This window comes from Rhinolophus sinicus, chromosome 8, assembly GCF_057876585.1.
Source record: "Rhinolophus sinicus isolate RSI-liver-muscle chromosome 8, RSI-T2T, whole genome shotgun sequence".
NCBI classification, from domain to species: domain Eukaryota; kingdom Metazoa; phylum Chordata; class Mammalia; order Chiroptera; family Rhinolophidae; genus Rhinolophus; species Rhinolophus sinicus.
In genome coordinates, this window is record NC_142508.1 from 32,570,886 (window position 1) to 32,590,481 (window position 19,596).

The 19,596-nt window shown below is 42.6% G+C and overlaps 1 protein-coding gene across 4 annotated transcripts; it reads left to right on the top strand.

Moving 5' to 3' along the window:
• Nucleotides 1-1,428: 1,428 nt before the first annotated feature.
• On the top strand, nucleotides 1,429-18,240 carry ZNF772 (zinc finger protein 772). Of its 4 annotated transcripts, none has more exons than XM_019716915.3 (4): nucleotides 1,429-1,745; nucleotides 3,665-3,791; nucleotides 4,284-4,406; nucleotides 5,046-18,240. In XM_019716915.3, the coding sequence occupies exons 1-4, from the start codon at nucleotides 1,731-1,733 to the stop codon at nucleotides 6,194-6,196; spliced, it is 1,416 nt and encodes a 471-aa protein (XP_019572474.1). In that variant the 5' UTR covers nucleotides 1,429-1,730; the 3' UTR covers nucleotides 6,197-18,240. The 4 variants fall into 4 exon arrangements, with proteins under 4 accessions (XP_019572474.1, XP_088656589.1, XP_088656590.1 ...); XM_088800463.1 differs by having other exon boundaries at nucleotides 3,671-3,791; XM_088800464.1 differs by lacking the exon at nucleotides 4,284-4,406.
• Nucleotides 18,241-19,596: the final 1,356 nt, after the last annotated feature.

A 19,596-nucleotide genomic window follows, 5' to 3' on the forward strand; every position in this document is an offset into this window, starting at 1 on the left:
CCTCTCAATGTATATGTTCTGAGGTTATGCACGGGAATTCCACCATTTTAACTCCATAAGGAGATATATTCACATCTTATACAGCTAATGAACAGTTATTTTAATCAAAAGGTACACCACCCTCAATCCTCATTCCTTTTCTCATTGAAGACCTTTCATCTGGGTTCAGCCTTCTTTGGACTTGAATATTATATTTAGACTTTTATTTCCTGTGGGTTTGTTTTCCATTACATTTATTAATTTGGGCTTCAAATAGTCTTACATCAGAGTTTTTTAAAAGACATTTTTACAGTGTATAGAAATTTAGTTTGGGGGGAGGCGGATGGTTGAAGACGGTAAACAGGGTCAAATACATGGTGATGGAAGGAGAACTTACTCTGGGTGGTGAGCACACAATGTGACATATAGATGATGTATTATAAATATACATTTGAAATCTATGTAATTTTACTAACCATTGTCACCCCAATAAATTTTTAAAAATTAGCCGGTGGTTATTTCTTCTGCACAAAAATTGTTGCCCACCTAATTGTCAAATGTCATTTGGTAAATCGCCTTTCTTATCAGATATTTATAAGATACCTAAATGGATTGCATACATCTCTGTATACGGAATAAGAAATATTATCTTGTAAAAAAAAGCGTTATTCACTGGGTTTGACACTATTACTGATTATACAATCAGATATGCTTTCTGAAATAACCAGACACAAGCATTGTCCATGAGCTTCAGCCGCACTCAACATTCCCCACTCCATGTTCCACATCATGGAGTTCAAGGCTGAACTTTTCTCTTGTTCCTGACCCAAAATGCTGAGGCCCACAACACTAACTCTAGAGCTTGGGGCTACATGTGTTTATTTGATAACAACATAATATTTATTAAATTCCAGCTATAGAGGTCTGAGTGACATTAGCATACGGTGTGTCCATTTGATTTTTGGGTGAGCATTATTTGCATAAAGAAGCCTGAAACAATATGTTTCTAAGTATTTCTGTGATAAGTTACAGGCTACCCAGGGGTGTCAAAACTGCAGCCCACAGGCCAACTGCGGTCCACAATCCAGCAAATTCCAAAAATATATTTAGTTTACTTAAATAAACCAGGTGAGGCAATAGTACTTCACCTCGAGTGAGTGGCCCAGCTGTTTGTGTATTTTACCGCATATGGCCCTTGGTAAAAAACGTTGAAAAAAGTTTGGATACCCCTGGCACTCACCAGAAATATAGGTGCGGCTCATTTAAGAGATAGCCGAAGTTCCCCCAGTCATCAAGACTAAACACGCCCTTTTGAGGTTTGGCGGTTACCCTGGAGGTAGCTAGCCACGCATGGCTACCTCGTTGCTGTGGAAACCCAGGGGCCTCGGTGGCGCTGGGCCAATGACAGAGCAGGAAAGGGGCGTTTCCGGTCGTACAGAAAAGGTCAAGGGTGGGACTTCCTATTTCCTTCTTGGGCGGACATTTTGTTTGCTTTGTGGATTAATCCACCACATCGGTCTCCAGGACGCAGTGTCACACTAGAGTCGACACTAGAGGGGAGCGTGAGAAGAGGCTGTTCTCCCCTGAACAGAGGCGCGCCTGAGGATCTGCTGTGGCGCCACCTGGATGACCCGGACGCCGTAGCCCGGCTCCTCTCACTATTCTCCCGCCAATTATCCTCTCTCCTCTCTTCCCCTCACCCCCCTCCCGCCTTCCCTAGTTCACAGGTTCCGGTGTCGGAGGCCGCACTAATGGACCCGGCGCAGGTGGGTGCTCTGCCCCCGGGTCCTCCCCCGACCTCCATCTCTGAATCCTGAAGCCTGGAATGAGGGCCGCCCAGGCCCCTGTGTCCGGACATTCGGGTCCAGTTTCTGACAGGCAGTATTATCGGATGTGGAAGGACTACAGGTAGAGGGGTGGGCATGTGGAAAGGCTTGGAGGTGCGACACAGCCGGAGCATTTGGGAAACCTGGGGCCTTGGTGTCTGACAGGTTCAGAGTGTGTGAGGAGTAACGCCTAGAATGTTAGTTGTGCCTTCATTCTGAGGGTGATGGGAACCATAGAAGGTTCTGAACAAAGGAAAGGCGCGTTTTAATTCTATGGATTGCTCGGGAGAACAGACTTAGAGTGAGGGTAGGCTGGTGGTGAGGAAAATGAGGCACAGGAAGATTGAGACAAGGTAACAGCCGTTAGGTGACCCTGAGGACTGAGGCACAGAAGGTAGACTAGCCCGCAGGTTTTTTTTGTCAGGGCAAGAGTAGGAGACAGGCATGAGCCCTTGAGGCTCCTTGGTGGTTTCTTGTCTCACAGTTTCCCTCTTCCCATAGGCTCCCATGAACTCAGAAGTAGTAATGGACCCTGTACAGGTGAAGGGAGGTTGTCCGTGCTCGCATCGATCCCATCCCAACCCCACCCACATGGTCTCCACGATTGTGGTGTCATAGAACACTTTACTTGTATTGTCTCAGCTCTTGAGTCTAAAGACCCTGGAGAACCCTCAAACCCAGGGTCCTGAGTCCTGGCCAGGGATTATATGGAAGGGATCCCCCTTCTGGTAACCATTGGAATAAGGTGTGGGAGGTTGTTCCAGGCACAGGAACGGCATGTGCAACTGAGATGGGAGTTTTCACGAAACTGCAGGTCTCTACCATGTCTGGTAGGACTTGAGCAGAAGTCAAGCCTGAAATGCCCAACTGATGAGGTAGGCGTCTGTTCTGAGGGTGATGTAGCAGGTGTGGGCAGAGGAGGGAGGTAATCTGATCCAGGATTTAATAGGCTCCCGCTGGATGCCAAGTGGAGAACAGACTGTGGTGAGGGTTGAGGGAGTTACTGTGGAGACCAGGGAGGAGGTTCCTTTCATATTCTAGGTGAGTGGTAATATTGGGTGAGCCAAAGGGGTGGCTGCGTAGGTGGGAGAAGTGATTGGATCAGATTTTCTGATGTGAGAAAGAAATAACCCCAGGGTTTTACACCAGGGTAGAAGCTCCATCAGCTAGGTGGGCAAGTCAGCAGTAGAAGTAACTCTGGATATCAGGAGTTTATTTGTGACCACATGAAGAGTCTGAGAAGTTCCAGAGAACACTGCGTGGAGGTGTCGAGTGAGCTGCTGGACACAGGACTGAAGTTCTTTGGCGGGGTTCATTACGCAGATGTCCAACGGTAGAGGATGGCATTTAGACAGGTTTAGGAGGGAGAATCTATAGATCACAATGGTGGTGCAACTAGTGAGCCAGGAAGGTGATGGTGGAGGCCAACGACTGGGTGGGGGCCAGAGTTGTGAGACAGAGAGTGATCCAAAAGAGTGATGTGCATGTGGGAAGGAGTTTGGCCCCTGGGCCCTGGTATCTGGGGCTTAAGGGAGAAATCTGAGCTCAACTTTGGTTGTCCAGTAAGCATGATCTTAGCAACCCCAGGAAAACTGGCTGCCAGGAAGGAGGTGAGGTGTAGCCCTACATGCCAGGCCCAGAGCTTAGGTGGTGTCTTCCTGCCTACCTGCCTGTTTGTTGTTGTGGTAGTTGGACACAGCGATCAAAGGACCACGAGAGAGCAGACCCTGTGGCACCTGGTCCTGGTATTTTCTCTGAGTTCAGTTAGGAAGGAATAAAGGAGGGAGGTCTGTGGGGACATGGATGGGTGTCCTTGGGAGAGAGGCTGCTCATGGACTCAGCTCTCCCCACTGTGGCAGGGGCAGGTGACCTTTGAGGACGTGGCTGTGTACTTCTCCCAGGAGGAATGGAGGCTCCTTGAGGATACCCAGAGGCTCCTGTACCGTGATGTGATGCTGGAGAACTTTGCACTTACAGCCTCACTGGGTAAGACTCACACTCACCTCAGTGCCCTGGACTGGGCTGTGCCCCTCCCTGTTTCCCAGGGGCAACTTAGTCCTTCCTTCATCAGAGCCATGAGCTCTACCTCCCTCCGCAGTTCCTGGAGTAGGTGCTCTGGATGCCAGGCGTGAGCTGTGTGCACTGCCACCTCTGATTCCTGAGTAGTCCCAACACCTGCTGCCCCAAAGGTTTGCATGGATGGACCCAGGAGTGAGGAATCTTATAGACACCGAGTGGATCACATGCAGATTGTCCTCACCCTGACTGCCTCTGTCCAGACGCATGGCACCCCTGTGCCCCAGGTTCTGTCCCCTTCCTCTAGTTGACATTTCTGATGGCCTGCCTGTGTCGGAATTGCAGGGACAAGTGTGGTCACTACTTGCTGGCACCACTGTAGTTTTTATAACATTTAGTTCTCTTTGAGGGCTGGGCACCCAGACCAGTGCTGTCCATTTACCTGTCCTGTCTTTTCCTTAGGATATGCATCTTCCATGTCCCATGGGGTTGCCCCACTGGAGCTGGACGGCAAACCCTGGGTACCTGACTGGGTGGATGTGATTCCAGCCATGACTAGAGAGGCTCAGGGTGGATGTGTCCCTGGTGAGTGGGAGCCAGGGAAAGGTGTCATGTCGGGGTTGAGTCCCAATCATTCTCTAACCTCTGTGCCCAAAGTTGTTTTAGTGCTAAGGCCACTGGCCACACTTCATTTCTGTCTTTACTTTCCCATTCACACACTTGTTTTTTATGCTCTGATCTTTGGCCTCTGGCTGTTCCCCATCTCTGCCTCCACAACTCACCTGTTCCTCTCCCCTGCTCCTTCTGCAGTGTTCCACTGTTGGCATATACTTAATGTGTCATGAAATGTGCATGGACTCCAAATAGTCCTTAAGTACCAGTGATTCAGTTATACCTCTTCAGGGGACACACCCTTCTGCACAATTGTCAGCTGTGCCCAGCAGCAAAGGCCTTGATGAAATTCATTTGTGGTTTACTTCATTAGAAACCCGGGTTTCCTGGGCTGTACCCCACATTTGTGTTCTCTCTCAGTCAAGGCCATTCCCTTCTGTGACCTTTAGATGCCACCTGCTGTATAGCAGCCCTTTACTCAACTTGAGCTCGGGCCTCTTGTCTTGGCAACATTCCTATGATCTTGCATTTAGTTCTGTTAGACATTTGCAATGAGACTGCCCTCTCCCACCAATGTCAATTTGTGCTTTACTAGCATTTGTCTGCTTTTAGGTTGCTGGCATGGAATGGAGAATGAGGAGATACCTTTTGAGCAGTGGGTTTCTATAAAAGGAGTGTCACAGGTCAGGACTCCCAAGTCAGGCCCTTCTACCCAGAAAGCCCATCTCTGTGAGACATGTGGCTTGGTCTTAAAAGATATTTTGTACTTGGCTGAGCACCAAGAAACATACCCTGGGCAGAAACCATTTGTATGTGAGGGATGTGGGAAACAGGTCTGGCTCAACGCAAACCTTCACCACCAGAAGCAGCACGATGGAGAGAAATCCTTCACAGGGGACGAGGGCCAGGACTGTCTTGTGAACAGCTGCCCTGTCCAACCATTGGAAATGCCCATTAGGACTGCGGAAGGGTGTAAGTACTTCCCAACTAGCCCAAGCGTTTTCCAGCACCAGGCCCCTCACAGTAAGTGGAAGCCACACAGTAACACCAAGTGTGTGGAGGCCCTTCACAGTGGACAGAGGCATTACAAGTGCAGTGAGTGTGGGAAGGCCTTCAACCGCAAAGACTCACTTATCCAGCACCAGAGAGTCCACACAGGAGAGCGGCCGTATGAGTGCAGCGAGTGTGGAAAATCCTTCAGCCGCAAGCCCATACTTGCTCAGCACCAGAGAATCCACACTGGAGAAATGCCCTATGAGTGCAACATATGTGGGAAAGTTTTTAATCACAGCTCCAACCTTATAGTACACCAGAGAGTCCACACTGGAGCAAGGCCTTACAAATGCAGTGAATGTGGGAAAGCCTACAGCCACAAATCCACACTTGTTCAGCATGAGAGTATCCACACCGGAGAGAGGCCTTTTGAGTGCAGCGAATGTGGGAAATACTTTGGTCACAAATACAGACTCATTAAACATTGGAGCGTTCATACTGGGGCAAGGCCTTATGAGTGCATTGCATGTGGGAAGTTCTTTAGCCAAAGCTCTGACCTTATTGCACACCAGAGGGTTCACAATGGTGAAAAGCCCTATGTGTGCAGCGAGTGTGGGAAAGCCTTTAGCCACAAACATGTGCTTGTCCAGCACCACAGAATCCACACTGGAGAAAGGCCATACAAGTGCAGCGAGTGTGGGAAGGCCTTCAGGCAGAGAGCTTCCCTTATCCGACACTGGAAAGTTCACACGAGAAAGACCTTAGGATAGTGGAGAATATGCCATCTCCTTGTTCACCATAGTGAGTGATGCCAGAGAGAAGCTCTGAGTCGCTTTCGAGAGTAACCATCAGCCCGAAGTTGAACCTCATCTATTTGGACACCCAACCACGGGAGATTCTTCTGAGGGCCAGCTACATGGGAAGCTTTCTGGAGCGGCGTTGCACTTTGTAACCTGCCCAGGACTCTTGCCAGAGTTTTGTTACTGCTGGTGTCTCTGAAGCCATCCATCTGTGTAATGGCAGGGTCCCTCATTGTGCATAAGTCACCCAACATACTTTGACAAGAAGACCTGTGCTGTTCCTCCCTTCCCCAGAGGGAGTCCTCAGCATTCTGAGCCCATTGGAGATCCTCACTCCTTCCCCGCTTCCAAATAGTTTAAGGGTACACATGCCCCAGTTTGGGCCAGAAGGATGCAAGCTTTGTTTTGCTGGTCGCTTGTAGAGAACGTTTCCAGTTTCCATGGACTTTGTTGGTCTCACATGGCTCTTGTGATGGATTTGTCCAGCCTCCAAGTCACCTAACTTGGGAATTGCCAGCCTCAACATTCTGGTTTTCCAACAAATACCTTAGTTTTTAAACTACCTTTAGTCTTGGGAGGTTTTGTTCATTTTGTGAGTTGGGATGAGAACAGAAAAGGGCTCTGCCAGCATGAAGGGATAGCTTTTGTGAGAGCTCCATCTTATGTCTCAGTCGTGTAAGCAGAACTGCAAACAAACTACCGTGTTTCCCTGAAAATAAGACTTAGCCGGACCATCAGCTCTAATGTGTCTTTTGGAGCAAAAATTAATATAAGACCAGGTCCAATTTTGCTCCAAAAGATGCATTAGAGCTGATGGTCCGGCTAGGTCTTATTTTCAAGGAAACGGTACAGCTCTTGCTCTAGTTTCAGCCTAACTTGCATTTGTGCTCAGTGCCTCGTAGGAGACAATACTGACCTGTGCAGGCCTAATCTGTGGCTTGTATGCCCAGATTATGTGACCCTGAGCAGTGGTCATTTGTGACAGCTTCTGGTATGTTGGCACAGCATGAACTGGGTCCCTTGTTCCCAAGGAGTATTTTATATTTCCGAGCCCTGTTGAGAATTTGACCCCGTGAGACCTGCCAACATCCCTGACAGCTATTATTCAGTTGGCAGATGTCACTGTCCCCTAAAAGGACCAGGTAGGAATCATAATTGGTACAGAGACTGGTTAATAGGGAAGTGGAGACTGCAGCAAACCATAGGAAATGTGTCTTCTGAAGGTGTGTCCACATTTCCATTACTGTGGCTTTGGTATGAGGGCTTACAGAAATTCTAGGGCTCCCATATTTGTGTCTCATGGCCATGGTCAGCAATCAATCCAAATACTTTCTGCAATAAACTGCACATATTTATAGTACACAGTTTGATGTTTCAATACATGTTTGCACCTGTGAAACCAGCTTTCTTGATTCCTTTTATAATCCCTCTCCCCCTCACCCGTTCCTACCAACCACTCATCTTGCTGTTACTAGATTTGTTTGCATGTCCTAGAGTTACGAGGTTGGACAATTAAGTTTGTGAACTCATCCTAGAAAAAGTGCTACATCCCTCATTGCTAAATATCACTACAGTCACCTTCAAAGTACTCCCTTTGGGAAGCTATGCATCGATGCCATGCCTAGTTCACCCTTCAAAGCAATTTCAGAACTCTTTTTTTCTGGAATGGCTATCAGAGCTGTCGTATTACCCTTGATGTCCTGAATGTCATCAAAATTTCTTCCTGCTAATATTTCCTTTATCTTCAGGTAAAGAAAGAAGTCATTGGGGGCCAGATCAGGTGAGTGGGGAGGATGTTCCAATATAGTTATTTGTTTACTGGCTAAAAACTCCCTCATAGACAGTGCCGTGTGATCTGGTGCATTGTCATGATGCAAGAGCCATGAATTGTTGATGAAAAGTTCAGGTCGTTTTTGTCTTAGCTTTTTTGTGCAGCCTTTTCAGCACTTCTAAATAGTAAACTTGGTTAACTGTCCAGTTGTTACAAATTCATAATGAATAATTCCTCTGATATCAAAAAAGATTAGCAACATCGTTGCAACAAGTTCACTAACTTAATTGTCTGACCTCATATATATGTATATATGGAATAATTTAATACTTGCTCTTGTGTATCTGGCTTCTTTGCACAATACTTTTGTGATTCATCGATAGCTTGTGTGTCAGAAGTTCATCCCTTTTCATCCATACTTTTGCTGAAAGTATTTCATTTTAGAGAAATAGTTCCAAAGCAAGTGATCCATAAGTAGTCACAAAAGATTGAAACCACAGTATCCATTTTAACAGTAACCTGGAAGTAGTGTACCATTGTTTATGACACATTCTATGGCTAACACGGACTAATCCTTGTACAAGATGGAAGGGGACCCTACAACAGCGAGAATACAAGGAGGTGGGGATTTGTGAGGGCATTTCTTGGACATTGGTGAGCACAATCATAGTTTTTGTTTTTCTTTACCTTTTTAGTCTTTTAATGATGAATTACATTGATTTTCAAGTTAAACTAACCTTGCATGTCTGAGGCAAACACCATTTGGTCATAATGAATTATTTTTCTGTACTATTGGATTTTGCAGTCACGCACCTCTAAATGACGGGGATAATGTTCTGAGAAATGAGTCATTAGGTGATTTCATCACTGTGTAACATCATGGTGCGCTTACACAAACCTAGATGGTCTAGCCTTCTGCACACCTGGGCTGTATGGTACAGCCTATTGCTCTGTACAGCATGTTACAGAATAATATTTATTCTGTAATTCATGTTACTGAATAATATGTGTATCTCTAAACATAGAAAAGGTATGGTAAAAATACGGTATAAAAGAGGAAAACAGTTGCACACCTGTAGTGAAACTTGCAGGACTAGAAGTTGCTCTGGGTGAGTCATGAGTGGTGAGTGGATGTGACAGCCTAGAATATCATGCTGTTGTAGACTTCACCAACACTACACTCAGGATACATTAAATTTATTTTTACTATAATTCAATAAATTAATCTTAGCTTAATGTAATTTTTACTTTTTAAACTTAATTTCAAAACTTATCAAGTCATAATGCATAGCTTAAGACACAAATATTGTACAAACTGTACAAAAATATTTTCTTTATATCCATGTTCTATACGCTTTTTTCTATTAAGACACTTACTTACTGTTTCAACTTTTTTGTTAAAAACTAAGACACAAACACACACATTAGCCTAGGCCTACACAGGGTCAGGTTGATCAACATCACTGACTTCCACCTCCACATCTTGTCCCACGGGAAGGTCTTCGGGGGCAACAACATGTGGAGCTGTTGTCTGTGATAACAGTGCTTTCATCTGAAACACCTCATGAAGGACTTGCCTGAAGCTCTTCTTGAGGTGCCCCTCTTTTCAGAAATACATCTGTGGTGGTTTGCTGGATTTACTTCATCATAGATTTGCTGTAAGCAGATAATACACCATGAATATCCCTCTCTTAGTGAAAACCTTTTGGTGTTGGGGTCCATGTTTTCAAACTTTAAGGAGCTTGTTGAGGTCTGCAAAAGTTTCTGCTAAACCCTGTGCTGATTTTTGGGGTTTTTTTTTTTTTTTCCTACAGTTTATTTTCCTCTTGCCTCTTTAGTTATGCTGTCATGTTCCAGTTCCAACTCATTAGTCTCTCAGGAACCACCTCTAAGGGGTCCCCAATGTCACCCTCATCCATTAGTTGCATCTCATCCACAACCTTGTTAGTTTTTGCAACCTCCTCACCCTTAGCAAACCCTTTGAAGTCATGGACGAACCTCTTGAGTGTCTTCCAGATGCCACTCATACTCTGTGTTGACAAGGTTCGAACTTTGCCTGAGCAAGGTTCTTGATGCAGTCATAGATGTAATCCAGAATTGCATCAGTGTCTTCCTTAGTTGCAGCAATAGCCTGGACAAAGGTCCTCCTCAGATAGTGGGCCTTAAATATATAGTAAATATATAAACCACTAACATAGATGTTTATTATCAAATATTATATACTGTACATAATTGTATGTGCCCTACTTTTATATGAGTGGCAGTGTAGTAGGTTTGTTTACACCAACATTGCCACAAACGTGACTAATGCATTGTGCTATGACATTACAGTGCCTACAATATCACTAGGTGATAGGAATTCTTCAGCTCCATTATATGTAGGACTATTACCATATATGTGGTTAGTTGTTAATAGAAATGTTATGTGGCACATGACTATTTGCTATTTTTAAAGAAGATTTTTACATCTATATTCATGAAGGATGCCAGTCTCTAATTTTCTTTAATGCCGGGGTTCAGTTGGTATCGACATAATGCTGGATTTACAGAATAAGTTGGTTAAGTATTTTGTGCTCTTCAATTTTCTGAAAGTTTGAGAATTGGTGTGTTTTTTTAATTGTTTGGTAGACTTTACCAGTGAAGTATCTGGGCCTGGAGTTTATTTTATGGGAAAGTTTCTAACTACAAATTCAATTTCCATAGTGGATATAGATCCATAGAAGTTTTGTTGTTTTATCCTAGAGTGAGCTTTGGTGGTTGTTGTCCTTCAAGGAGTTTGTTAATTTTAACTAGTCTAATTTTTCAGACTTATTTTAGTACCTGTAGAATCTGTAGTGATGCCATGGTAATGTCTATGTTTCTCTTTTATCCTCGTTCAGCTTTTTAATCAGAGTTTTGTTACTTTTATTGATCTTCTTAAAGCACTTAGTTTCACTGATTTTTTTTCTGTTTTCTGGTTTTTATTGGATTTAATTCCTCTTTTGCTTTTTTTGACATGGGAGCTGAGATCCTTCATTTGAAACCTTTGGTTTTTTTCCTAATATAGGTGATTAATTCCAAAAGTTGTCCCTATAAGAACTGTTTTAATTGCCTCCCACAAAACTTGATATGTTGTGTTTTCATTTTAATTAAGTTTAAAATTTTTTCCAGTTTCCTTTTAAATTTCTTCTTTGACACATGGCTCTTTGTAGAAGTGCTATTTCCATATATTTGGGGATTCTCCTTTCTGGTAATTGATTTCTAATTGAACTCCATTGCAATCAGAGTACATACTTTATGACTCAAATTATTTGCATTTATCGAGACTTGCTTTATGACTCAGAATATGGGCTATCTTGTATTTCATATTTATTTGAAATGAATGTATATTGTATTCTTGTTTGGTGGAAGATACTATAGATGTCGACTGAATCAAGATGTCTTAAGTTTTCTGTATCCTTACAGATTTGGGGAGGGTCTATCAATTATTTGAAGAAGACTGTTGATATCTTTGAATATAAAAGTAGATTTGCCTATTTCTCTGTAGTTCTATCAGTTTTTGCTTTGTGTATTTTGAGCTTTTTACAAGGTGAATAACCATTTTGTAGTGTATTTCCATATAATGAGTAGACCTCCCTATCTTAAGTAATATCTTTTGCTCTAAAACCTACCTTGTCTGACACTGTTAACATGGTGTAATTTTTATTGGACACTGAATTTTGCCTTTTTGGGATACTGAAAAGTTTTGTATTTCTATAAATATTCTTGATATTTTTTTCTGTTACATGGTTAAATTCCTTGGAAGCAATGTGGTTTTTTAGGGTCTTGATTCTAAACATTTTCAGATGGAACTATTACAGTATTCATCTTAAGGCTGATTTTTCCCTCTCACTTTTGAGACACAACCATTCTATATTCTCTACTTGATGCTTTAAGAATTGGAAATTATTCCATTTAATCCTTTCAGGTATTTCTGTATGCAGCCTCTCGTGGTTCCCTACATGCATATACAGATTTGTACTCAGCTCAGTACTTGAGGACAACCCTCCATATGTCTGTGAAGTTTTCCCTCTCCTGTACTGTGGTCTATGGACTCCAGAGTCCAAGGTCTCTCTCCTTAACTCAGATTGATGTTTGGAGGTCTTCCTGGACTCACCATCCTTGCTTCCTGCTTGGGACTTTCTTTTCACAGTATCCTTGGACAGTCATGTGGCTCATGTCATTTGTTTGCCCTCTCTCATAGGTGACTGCTTGATGTCCAGTGTATTGAGAAGCACTTTCATAAACTTTTTTTTCCAAGAAAATCTATGAACTCCCCCACCCTGAAAACAGATACCTTGAAAAAATTAGTGCAATTGAGGATAACCTGCAATCACATCAGAAAAAAATACAGAAATCACTTAATACAAGTATGAGCAAGGAAAAGGTATAGCACTAGATATCTTTGAAACATATAATGGATAATGTGTGATTATTTCAAACAATTCTTCCCCAGTAAATGGAAAATTGGAGGACAAAAGTTACTGAAAGATACCAATGAACCAGGTTCACTCGAGAAGAAATAGATCATCTGAAAAATCCTTTGTCCATTAAAGACATTTAATTAGTATTTCTAGATTACTTAGTAGTGCTAATCTGTATATAAATGTAAGAAGCCTCCCCACTAAAAACTTCAGGCCAAGATGACTTCACTAATGAATTCTACGAAATATTTAATGAAGAAATAATTACTAGTCTATCAAACCCTTCCAAAAAAAAAAAATAAGTAATAATGTATGGAACACTTCCCAACTAATTTTGTGAAATCAGTATTACCCTGATAGCAAAATCAAGTAATGATATTAAAAGAAAATTGCAGACCAATACATGAATATAGATGAAAAAAAAAATTCTTAAAATTTTAGCAAATTAAATCTGGCAACAGAAATATATATTAAATTAATATGCTTTCAGTTGTTAAAACTACCTTGCACTCCTAATATCATAACCTAGTGAGATTTGTCAGGAATATAAGGTTGATTTAACAATTGAAAATATATTAGTTTAATCCATGTTAACAAGAAGTTGTGGTACAATAAAGAGTTGTCAGGAATATAAGCTTGGTTTAACAATTGAAAATATATTTATTTAATCCATGTTAACAAGTTGTGGTATAATAAAGAATATATCTGCTCTTTGTCCCAGGTTTCTGGCACAGAGCTCTAAAAATCTTGGAATTCCTGGAGTGATAGTTGTCTTACGCTAATTAGGTGACTCACAATAGGCCCCTAGAAAAACTCCAAATGGGAACTAGTCATCAGAAAGACCAATCATATGATTAGAAGCTTGAAACTTTGAGCCAGACAGACCTGTAGAGAAGGGAGAGGGGCTAGAGATTGAGTTGAGTCACATGGCCATGATCAAATTAATCATGCCTGTGTAATGAGACCCCCATCAAAACTCTGGACACATGGTGGAGTTTCCTGGCTGGTGAGCACATTGATTTGCAGGAGGGCAATGTGCCCTGATTCCTCAAGGACAGGTCTTGTAAGCTGCACATCTGGGACTCCCTCAGACCTTGCCCTGTGCATCCTTTCCATTTGGCTCTTCCTGAGTTGTATTGTTTATAACAAAACTGAAGTCGTAAGTATAGCACTTTTAGTGAGTTCTGTGAGTTAGTCTAATAAACTATTGAAACTAAGGGAATCATGGGAACCCCTGAAATGATAGCTAGTTTGTCAGAAGTGCATGTGACCCTGAGACTAGCAGCTGAAGTGAGGGCTTTGTGGAGGGCAGCCCTCAAACCTGAGGCTAACTCTGGGTAGTTGGTATCAAAGAATTGATGTCAGAACCAATTTCCTTAACCTAACATAGGGCAGCTACTACAAACCTAAAATTAGCATTACATTTCATGGTGAAAGTCTGAATGCTTTTCCCTTAATATTGGGAATAAACAGGGATGTCCACTCAAAATTGAAGGTCTAGGCCAGTGACATAAAATTAAAGGAAACAAATGGTCTACAAATTGTAAAGGATGAACCAAAATGTCCATTATTCACAGATGACAATCTGAAAATCCTTATCTACTTAAAAAGCTAATAGATCTAATAAGTTCGATTAGCCAAGGTCCCAGAATAAAAGGTCAATATAAATTAATGTTTGGAAATTGAAAAACTATACCCCTTACAATAGTATCAAGATGTGAAGTATTTAAAAATACATTTAAGAATGACAAAATTTACAAAACATTACTGAGACCATTGTTCTAAATCTAAAGATTTAATATTTTAATTTGTTCTCCACTAATTGTTCTATAGGTTCACACAACAATCAAATTCCCAGTGGCTTTCTTTTTTTTGGGGGGAGCAGGTTAGTTATTGACAAACCAATTCTAAAATTCACATGGAAATTCAAAGGACCTAAAAATACCCAAAATAAAGTTTGGAAAGAACATCAAATCTGAAAGATTATATCCGATTTTAAGAATTACTATAGAGCTATATGAATGGAAAGTATAATATTGGTGAAAGGATATACACAGCAAGAAAACAGAGCCAAGAAATAAATCCACACATATATTGTTGATTTATTTTCAATAAAATTGCCAAGGTATTTCAAGACTAAAAGGATAATATTTTCAACAAATTACTCTAAAATGATACATCCATAAGAAAAATAAAAGCAAAAAACCTCAAAACCTCATTATTTACTAATTAACTTACTAATTACTTGAATTCTTCAATTTATGAGTTAAACCTGAATGTCTGGAATCAAAAAAATATATACACCTCATAGGAGATAACATTGGAGCATTCTTTGACCCAAAAAAAGGACATAAAGATCAAAACCCAAAGGAAATAGAAAAATTCAGAGACAACCAAGATGGCCCAGTAGGTAAATGCTGTGTTTACCTTCTCTCACGACCACATCAAAATTACGACTAATCTACAAAACAACCATTGAGAATCATCTAAAATCAAGCTGAACTGAAGCCTTTCAACTAAGGAGTTGCAGAAGAAGCCACTCCAGACTGGTAGGAAGGTCAGAGTTGCGGAATGGGCTGGTCCCACACCCATGTGTGACCATTCAAGATCAGGAGGGCTATTTCGGCTGTGGGGGTCCCTAGAGGAGCGAGAGATGCCAGCCTCACCCCAGTCCAGGTTCCCAGTGCCAGGGAGGGAAGTCCCCTCGCTGTGAAAGTGAGTGGAGGTTGTGACTTAGTGAGACTAAGTGTCGCTGCACTCACAGACGCTTCTCTTAAAGGGACTGTGCACAGACTTACCCACCAGTGGAATCACTTGCTTTGAGCTCCAGCATTGGGGCAGCAGCTGGAGAGGCAGCAGGGACATATGGTGGGGAACTGAGTTGTCTGGCTTGGGACGAGGGCTGGAGATGTGGCTTTCTCCTGGACACAAGCTGGCAGAGGCCATTGTTTCTTTGTTTAGCTCTCCCTGTTCCTGGCATGCGAACACAGTCGGCTACCATTTCTGAGTCTGCCATTAGTTTGCCACGCCCTGGTGATTTGAGAATTGGCCCCACCCAACTTTCGGGCACACCCAGGCTGCTTTCAGTGGCTTTTTCATGCAGACCGCCTGCCATGGCTCAAGCTGCAGACTTTCCTAGGGACTCTCAAAGGTTCGTGGAACCCACACAATCAGCATCTGGCTTTAGCATGTCCTGTACCTCTGGCTGAATATCCTTAAGCCGGCATTAGTGGCAGCTGGTCTTGGTTTGCAGCTTGGCCTCTCAAGGTACTTCCAAGCACAACACAGGTGGCAGCCAACTGCGGATTTCTTTCTGGCTCCCACTGGGTGGCCCCAGGTGGGGCATGGGCTGTGGCTGAAGTAGACCTACAGTGGATCCCCTCCAAGGTGGTCCTGGGGCTGGCGCCCCCCCCCCCCAATAGCAAGCTTCAAAACAAGCTGGAGTGTCACCCAGCCACCTCCAAGTACAACACACCCAAGGGGCAGATTGGGCAGGCACCAGAGTCCTGCTGAGGCAGATCCTGCTCTGTAGGATCAGCCCCTGCACAACCACCCTTCCACTGTAGTCAGGGCCAGTCTTCACAGCCAGTGAGCCCAAGGGTCAGACCCTCCCATTGATGTGTAATTATCAACCAAGGCTCAACTCTAAGAGGAGGGCACACACAACTCACACAAGGGACACACCTTTCAGGTGACCAGAAAGACTGTGCCACCGAACCCCACAGCACATCTGCTACATGAGGCCACTCTAGTAAGACCGGAAGACATAGCAGCCCTACCTAATACATAGAAACAAACGGAGGCAGCCAAATAGGGAAACAAAGAAACATCCCAAATAAAAGAATAGAGCAAAGCTCCAGAAAAAGAGCTAAGTGAAATGCAGATAAGCAATCTATCAGATGCAGAGTTCCAAACACTGGTTATAACAATGCTCAATGATCTCGGAGAATTTCAACAGAGTAATAGGAAGCATACAAATAGAGATGGAAACTACAAAAAAGAACCTACAAGTACAGTGGGAAATAAGCAGTCAGAAATAAAGGATACAATAATGGACACAATATATTACAGGGAATCAACAGTAAATTAGATGAAGCAGAGGATCCAACCACTGATGTAGAAGATAAGGTAGCAGAAAACACCCAACCAGAATAGCAAATAAAAAGAATCCAAAAAATTGAGGAGCATTTAAGGGGCCTTCAGGACAATATCGAGCTTACCAACATTCACATTATAGGGGTACCAGAAGGAGAAGCGAGAGAGAGAGAGCAAGCAATTGAAAACCTATTTGAAGAAATAATGACAGAAAATTTCCCTAACCTGGTGAAGGAAATGGACATACAAGCCCAGGAAGCACAGAGTCCCAAACAAGAAACCCAAGAGGCCAACACCAAGACACATCATAATTAAAATGCCAAAGGTTAAATACAAAGAATCTTAAAAGCAGCAAAAGGAAAGCAGTTAGTTACCTATAAGGGAGCCCCCATAAGACTGTCAGCTGATTTCTCAACAGAAACTTTGCAGGCAAGAAGGGAGTGGCAGGACATATTCCAAGTGATGAAAAGCAATGACATACAACCAAGATTGCTCTGCCCAGCAATGCTGTCATTTAGAATTGAAGGACAGATAAGGAGTTTCCCAGACAAAAAAAAAAAAAAAGAAACTGAAGGAGTTCCTCACCACCAAACCAGTATTACAAGGATTCTTAGAGGGACTTCTTTAAGATGGGAGGGGGGTTAAGGATGGGTGAAAGGGGAAGGGATTAAGAAGTACAAATTGGTTGTTATACAGTAGTCATGGGGATGTAGGGTATAGCATACGGAATGTAGTCAATAATGTAATAACTAGGTATGGGGCTAGATAGATACTAGATTTATCAGGGTGATAGATGGGAATGGGTTTGGGGACAGGGTGGAAAAGGTGAAGGCATTAAGAAATACAAATTGAAATTAATACAGTATGGGGAATATAATCAACAATGTAAAGATCATACAAGGTGCCAGATCACGTTGGGGATCACGTCATAGACTGTGTAGATGCCTGACCTGAAGCTTAAGGTGAATAATATTGAACGTCAACTATAGCTAAATATATAGGTATATATAGTCACGTGATGTGGAGTACAACATAGGGAAGACAGTTGATGGTATTGTAACAGCTACATAAGATGTCAGAGGGGTAGTAGCTTGGGGGATGGGTTATCACCTTGTGAGTGTTTAAATGTCTATTATGTTGCTTTGTACATGTGAAACTAATTTTAAAAATAAAAACAAACCCAAAGAAAAAATAATAAACTGGAACTTTACCAAAATTAAAAAACTTTGCCATCAAAAAGACACATTTAAGGAAGTTAAAAATGCAAACCACAGCCTGCTGAAAAATATTTGCAAAATATATCTGATAAATAACTCGTATCTGGAATTTTAAAATAAACTACAACAATAATAAGAAAAACCCAATTTAACAAAAAAGGACAAAATTTTTATTGTATTTCACCAAAGAAGAAACATGAATGATAAGCATGTGGAAATGTGCTCAACATCATTAACCATAAGGAAATACAAAATAAAACTATAATGAGACACAAGCACACAGATTTGAATGGTAAATTCAAATACTGCCAATGCTAAATCTAAGTTGTGAAATGGAACTCCCATATGTTGCTGACAGGAATGTCAAATGTGAAACCCACTTTAGAAAACATGATGGTGATTTATACAAAGCTAAACCTGCTCTTATCATGTGACACAACATCTTATTTGTACGTATATCCCTAAGAGGAATAAAAATGTGTCCACAGAGTTCCTTGTACTTGGATTTTCATAGCAATAGTTGCTTTATTGATAAAAGCCCAAAGCTGGGAACAAAATTTTACAATTCTGCAAATACCCATCCATAGGTGAATGGGTAATAGTTTGCTAGAGCTGTCATGATAAAAATACCACAGACTGGGTGGCCAAAACAACAGAAATTTATTTTCGCATCGTTCTAGAAGCTGGAAGTCCAAGATCAAGATGCCGGGTGGGTGGTTGTCCCTCTGTGCACATGTGCCCCTGATGTCTGTGTCCTAATCTCTCTTGTAAGGCACCAGTTAGATTGGATTTGTGCTTGCTGTAGTTAGCCTCATTTGAACTTAATTACCTCTTTAAAGGTATTTCAACATACGAATTTGGGGTGCACAACTCAACCTCTGTGATGAGAAAACAGCTATTTTGAGTTGCCGCCCAGGCATTTCACAGTGTGATGACACTTCTCACACCAGAGTCAGGACATTAGGTAAGGACCTGAGCTTAGAATTCCCACCACAAGTTTCCCACGGAAACTTTTTAAATAACCGCTCAAAGTTGAGCCCCTGAAAAACTAGTGACCACTGCCCCAACCACCTATAAGTAATAGGTGCTCCCCATCCTACTCTCTGTCTCCTGCTGGTTCATGACCTGGGACAAAACACTGCCCTCCCATGGCTCACTGCCACCCCCCACCGATTTTGGGATCTGTAAGTAGTAAACCTTGTGTGAGTGTAGTGAAACAGTTCCTTCAATCAAAACTGCCCCAGGCCTTTCACTTCCGGAAGTGGGGTCTCAGATGCTGCCCCCCATGTGGGCGGTTTGTGCCTCAATCAGCAGGTCATAATCTGCATCTTAACACACCAGCTCTGGAGGTTCCCACACAATGTCACCTTCCATTTACTGTCTGCTATTTTCTCCATGCCTTATATCTTCCCACTTTTGCTGCAAAGGACACTACGGTGTGGGGAGAAGGACATGACCAAGTGATATTTCCATTTGAAGCACAACAGTTCATAGCATCCCACATGATGAGCAGCAGAGCTGAGAAGGGTTGAAATTCCTCTCTATCCCCAGAATCGAAGCTTCCAGACACCAGAGAACACCCCCTGCTCACCTGTGTCATGATTCCAAGCTTTGACCCTTCTCTGTCTCATGAACTCAGGATACATTTCTGTCATAGCAGGATTGTCATTGTGCTCATCGTTTTCACATGTTTACCATACTTGATGAGCTCCTTCCCTGCTTAAGGGTAGGGCCATATCTCTGTCATGCACATCATTTCACTACACAGAACACAGTGCTTGGTGTGTGGGGAAAGGGTCTCATGACACTTTCGTTCATAGAAGCAAGGCCACAGTAGGCCCCTGT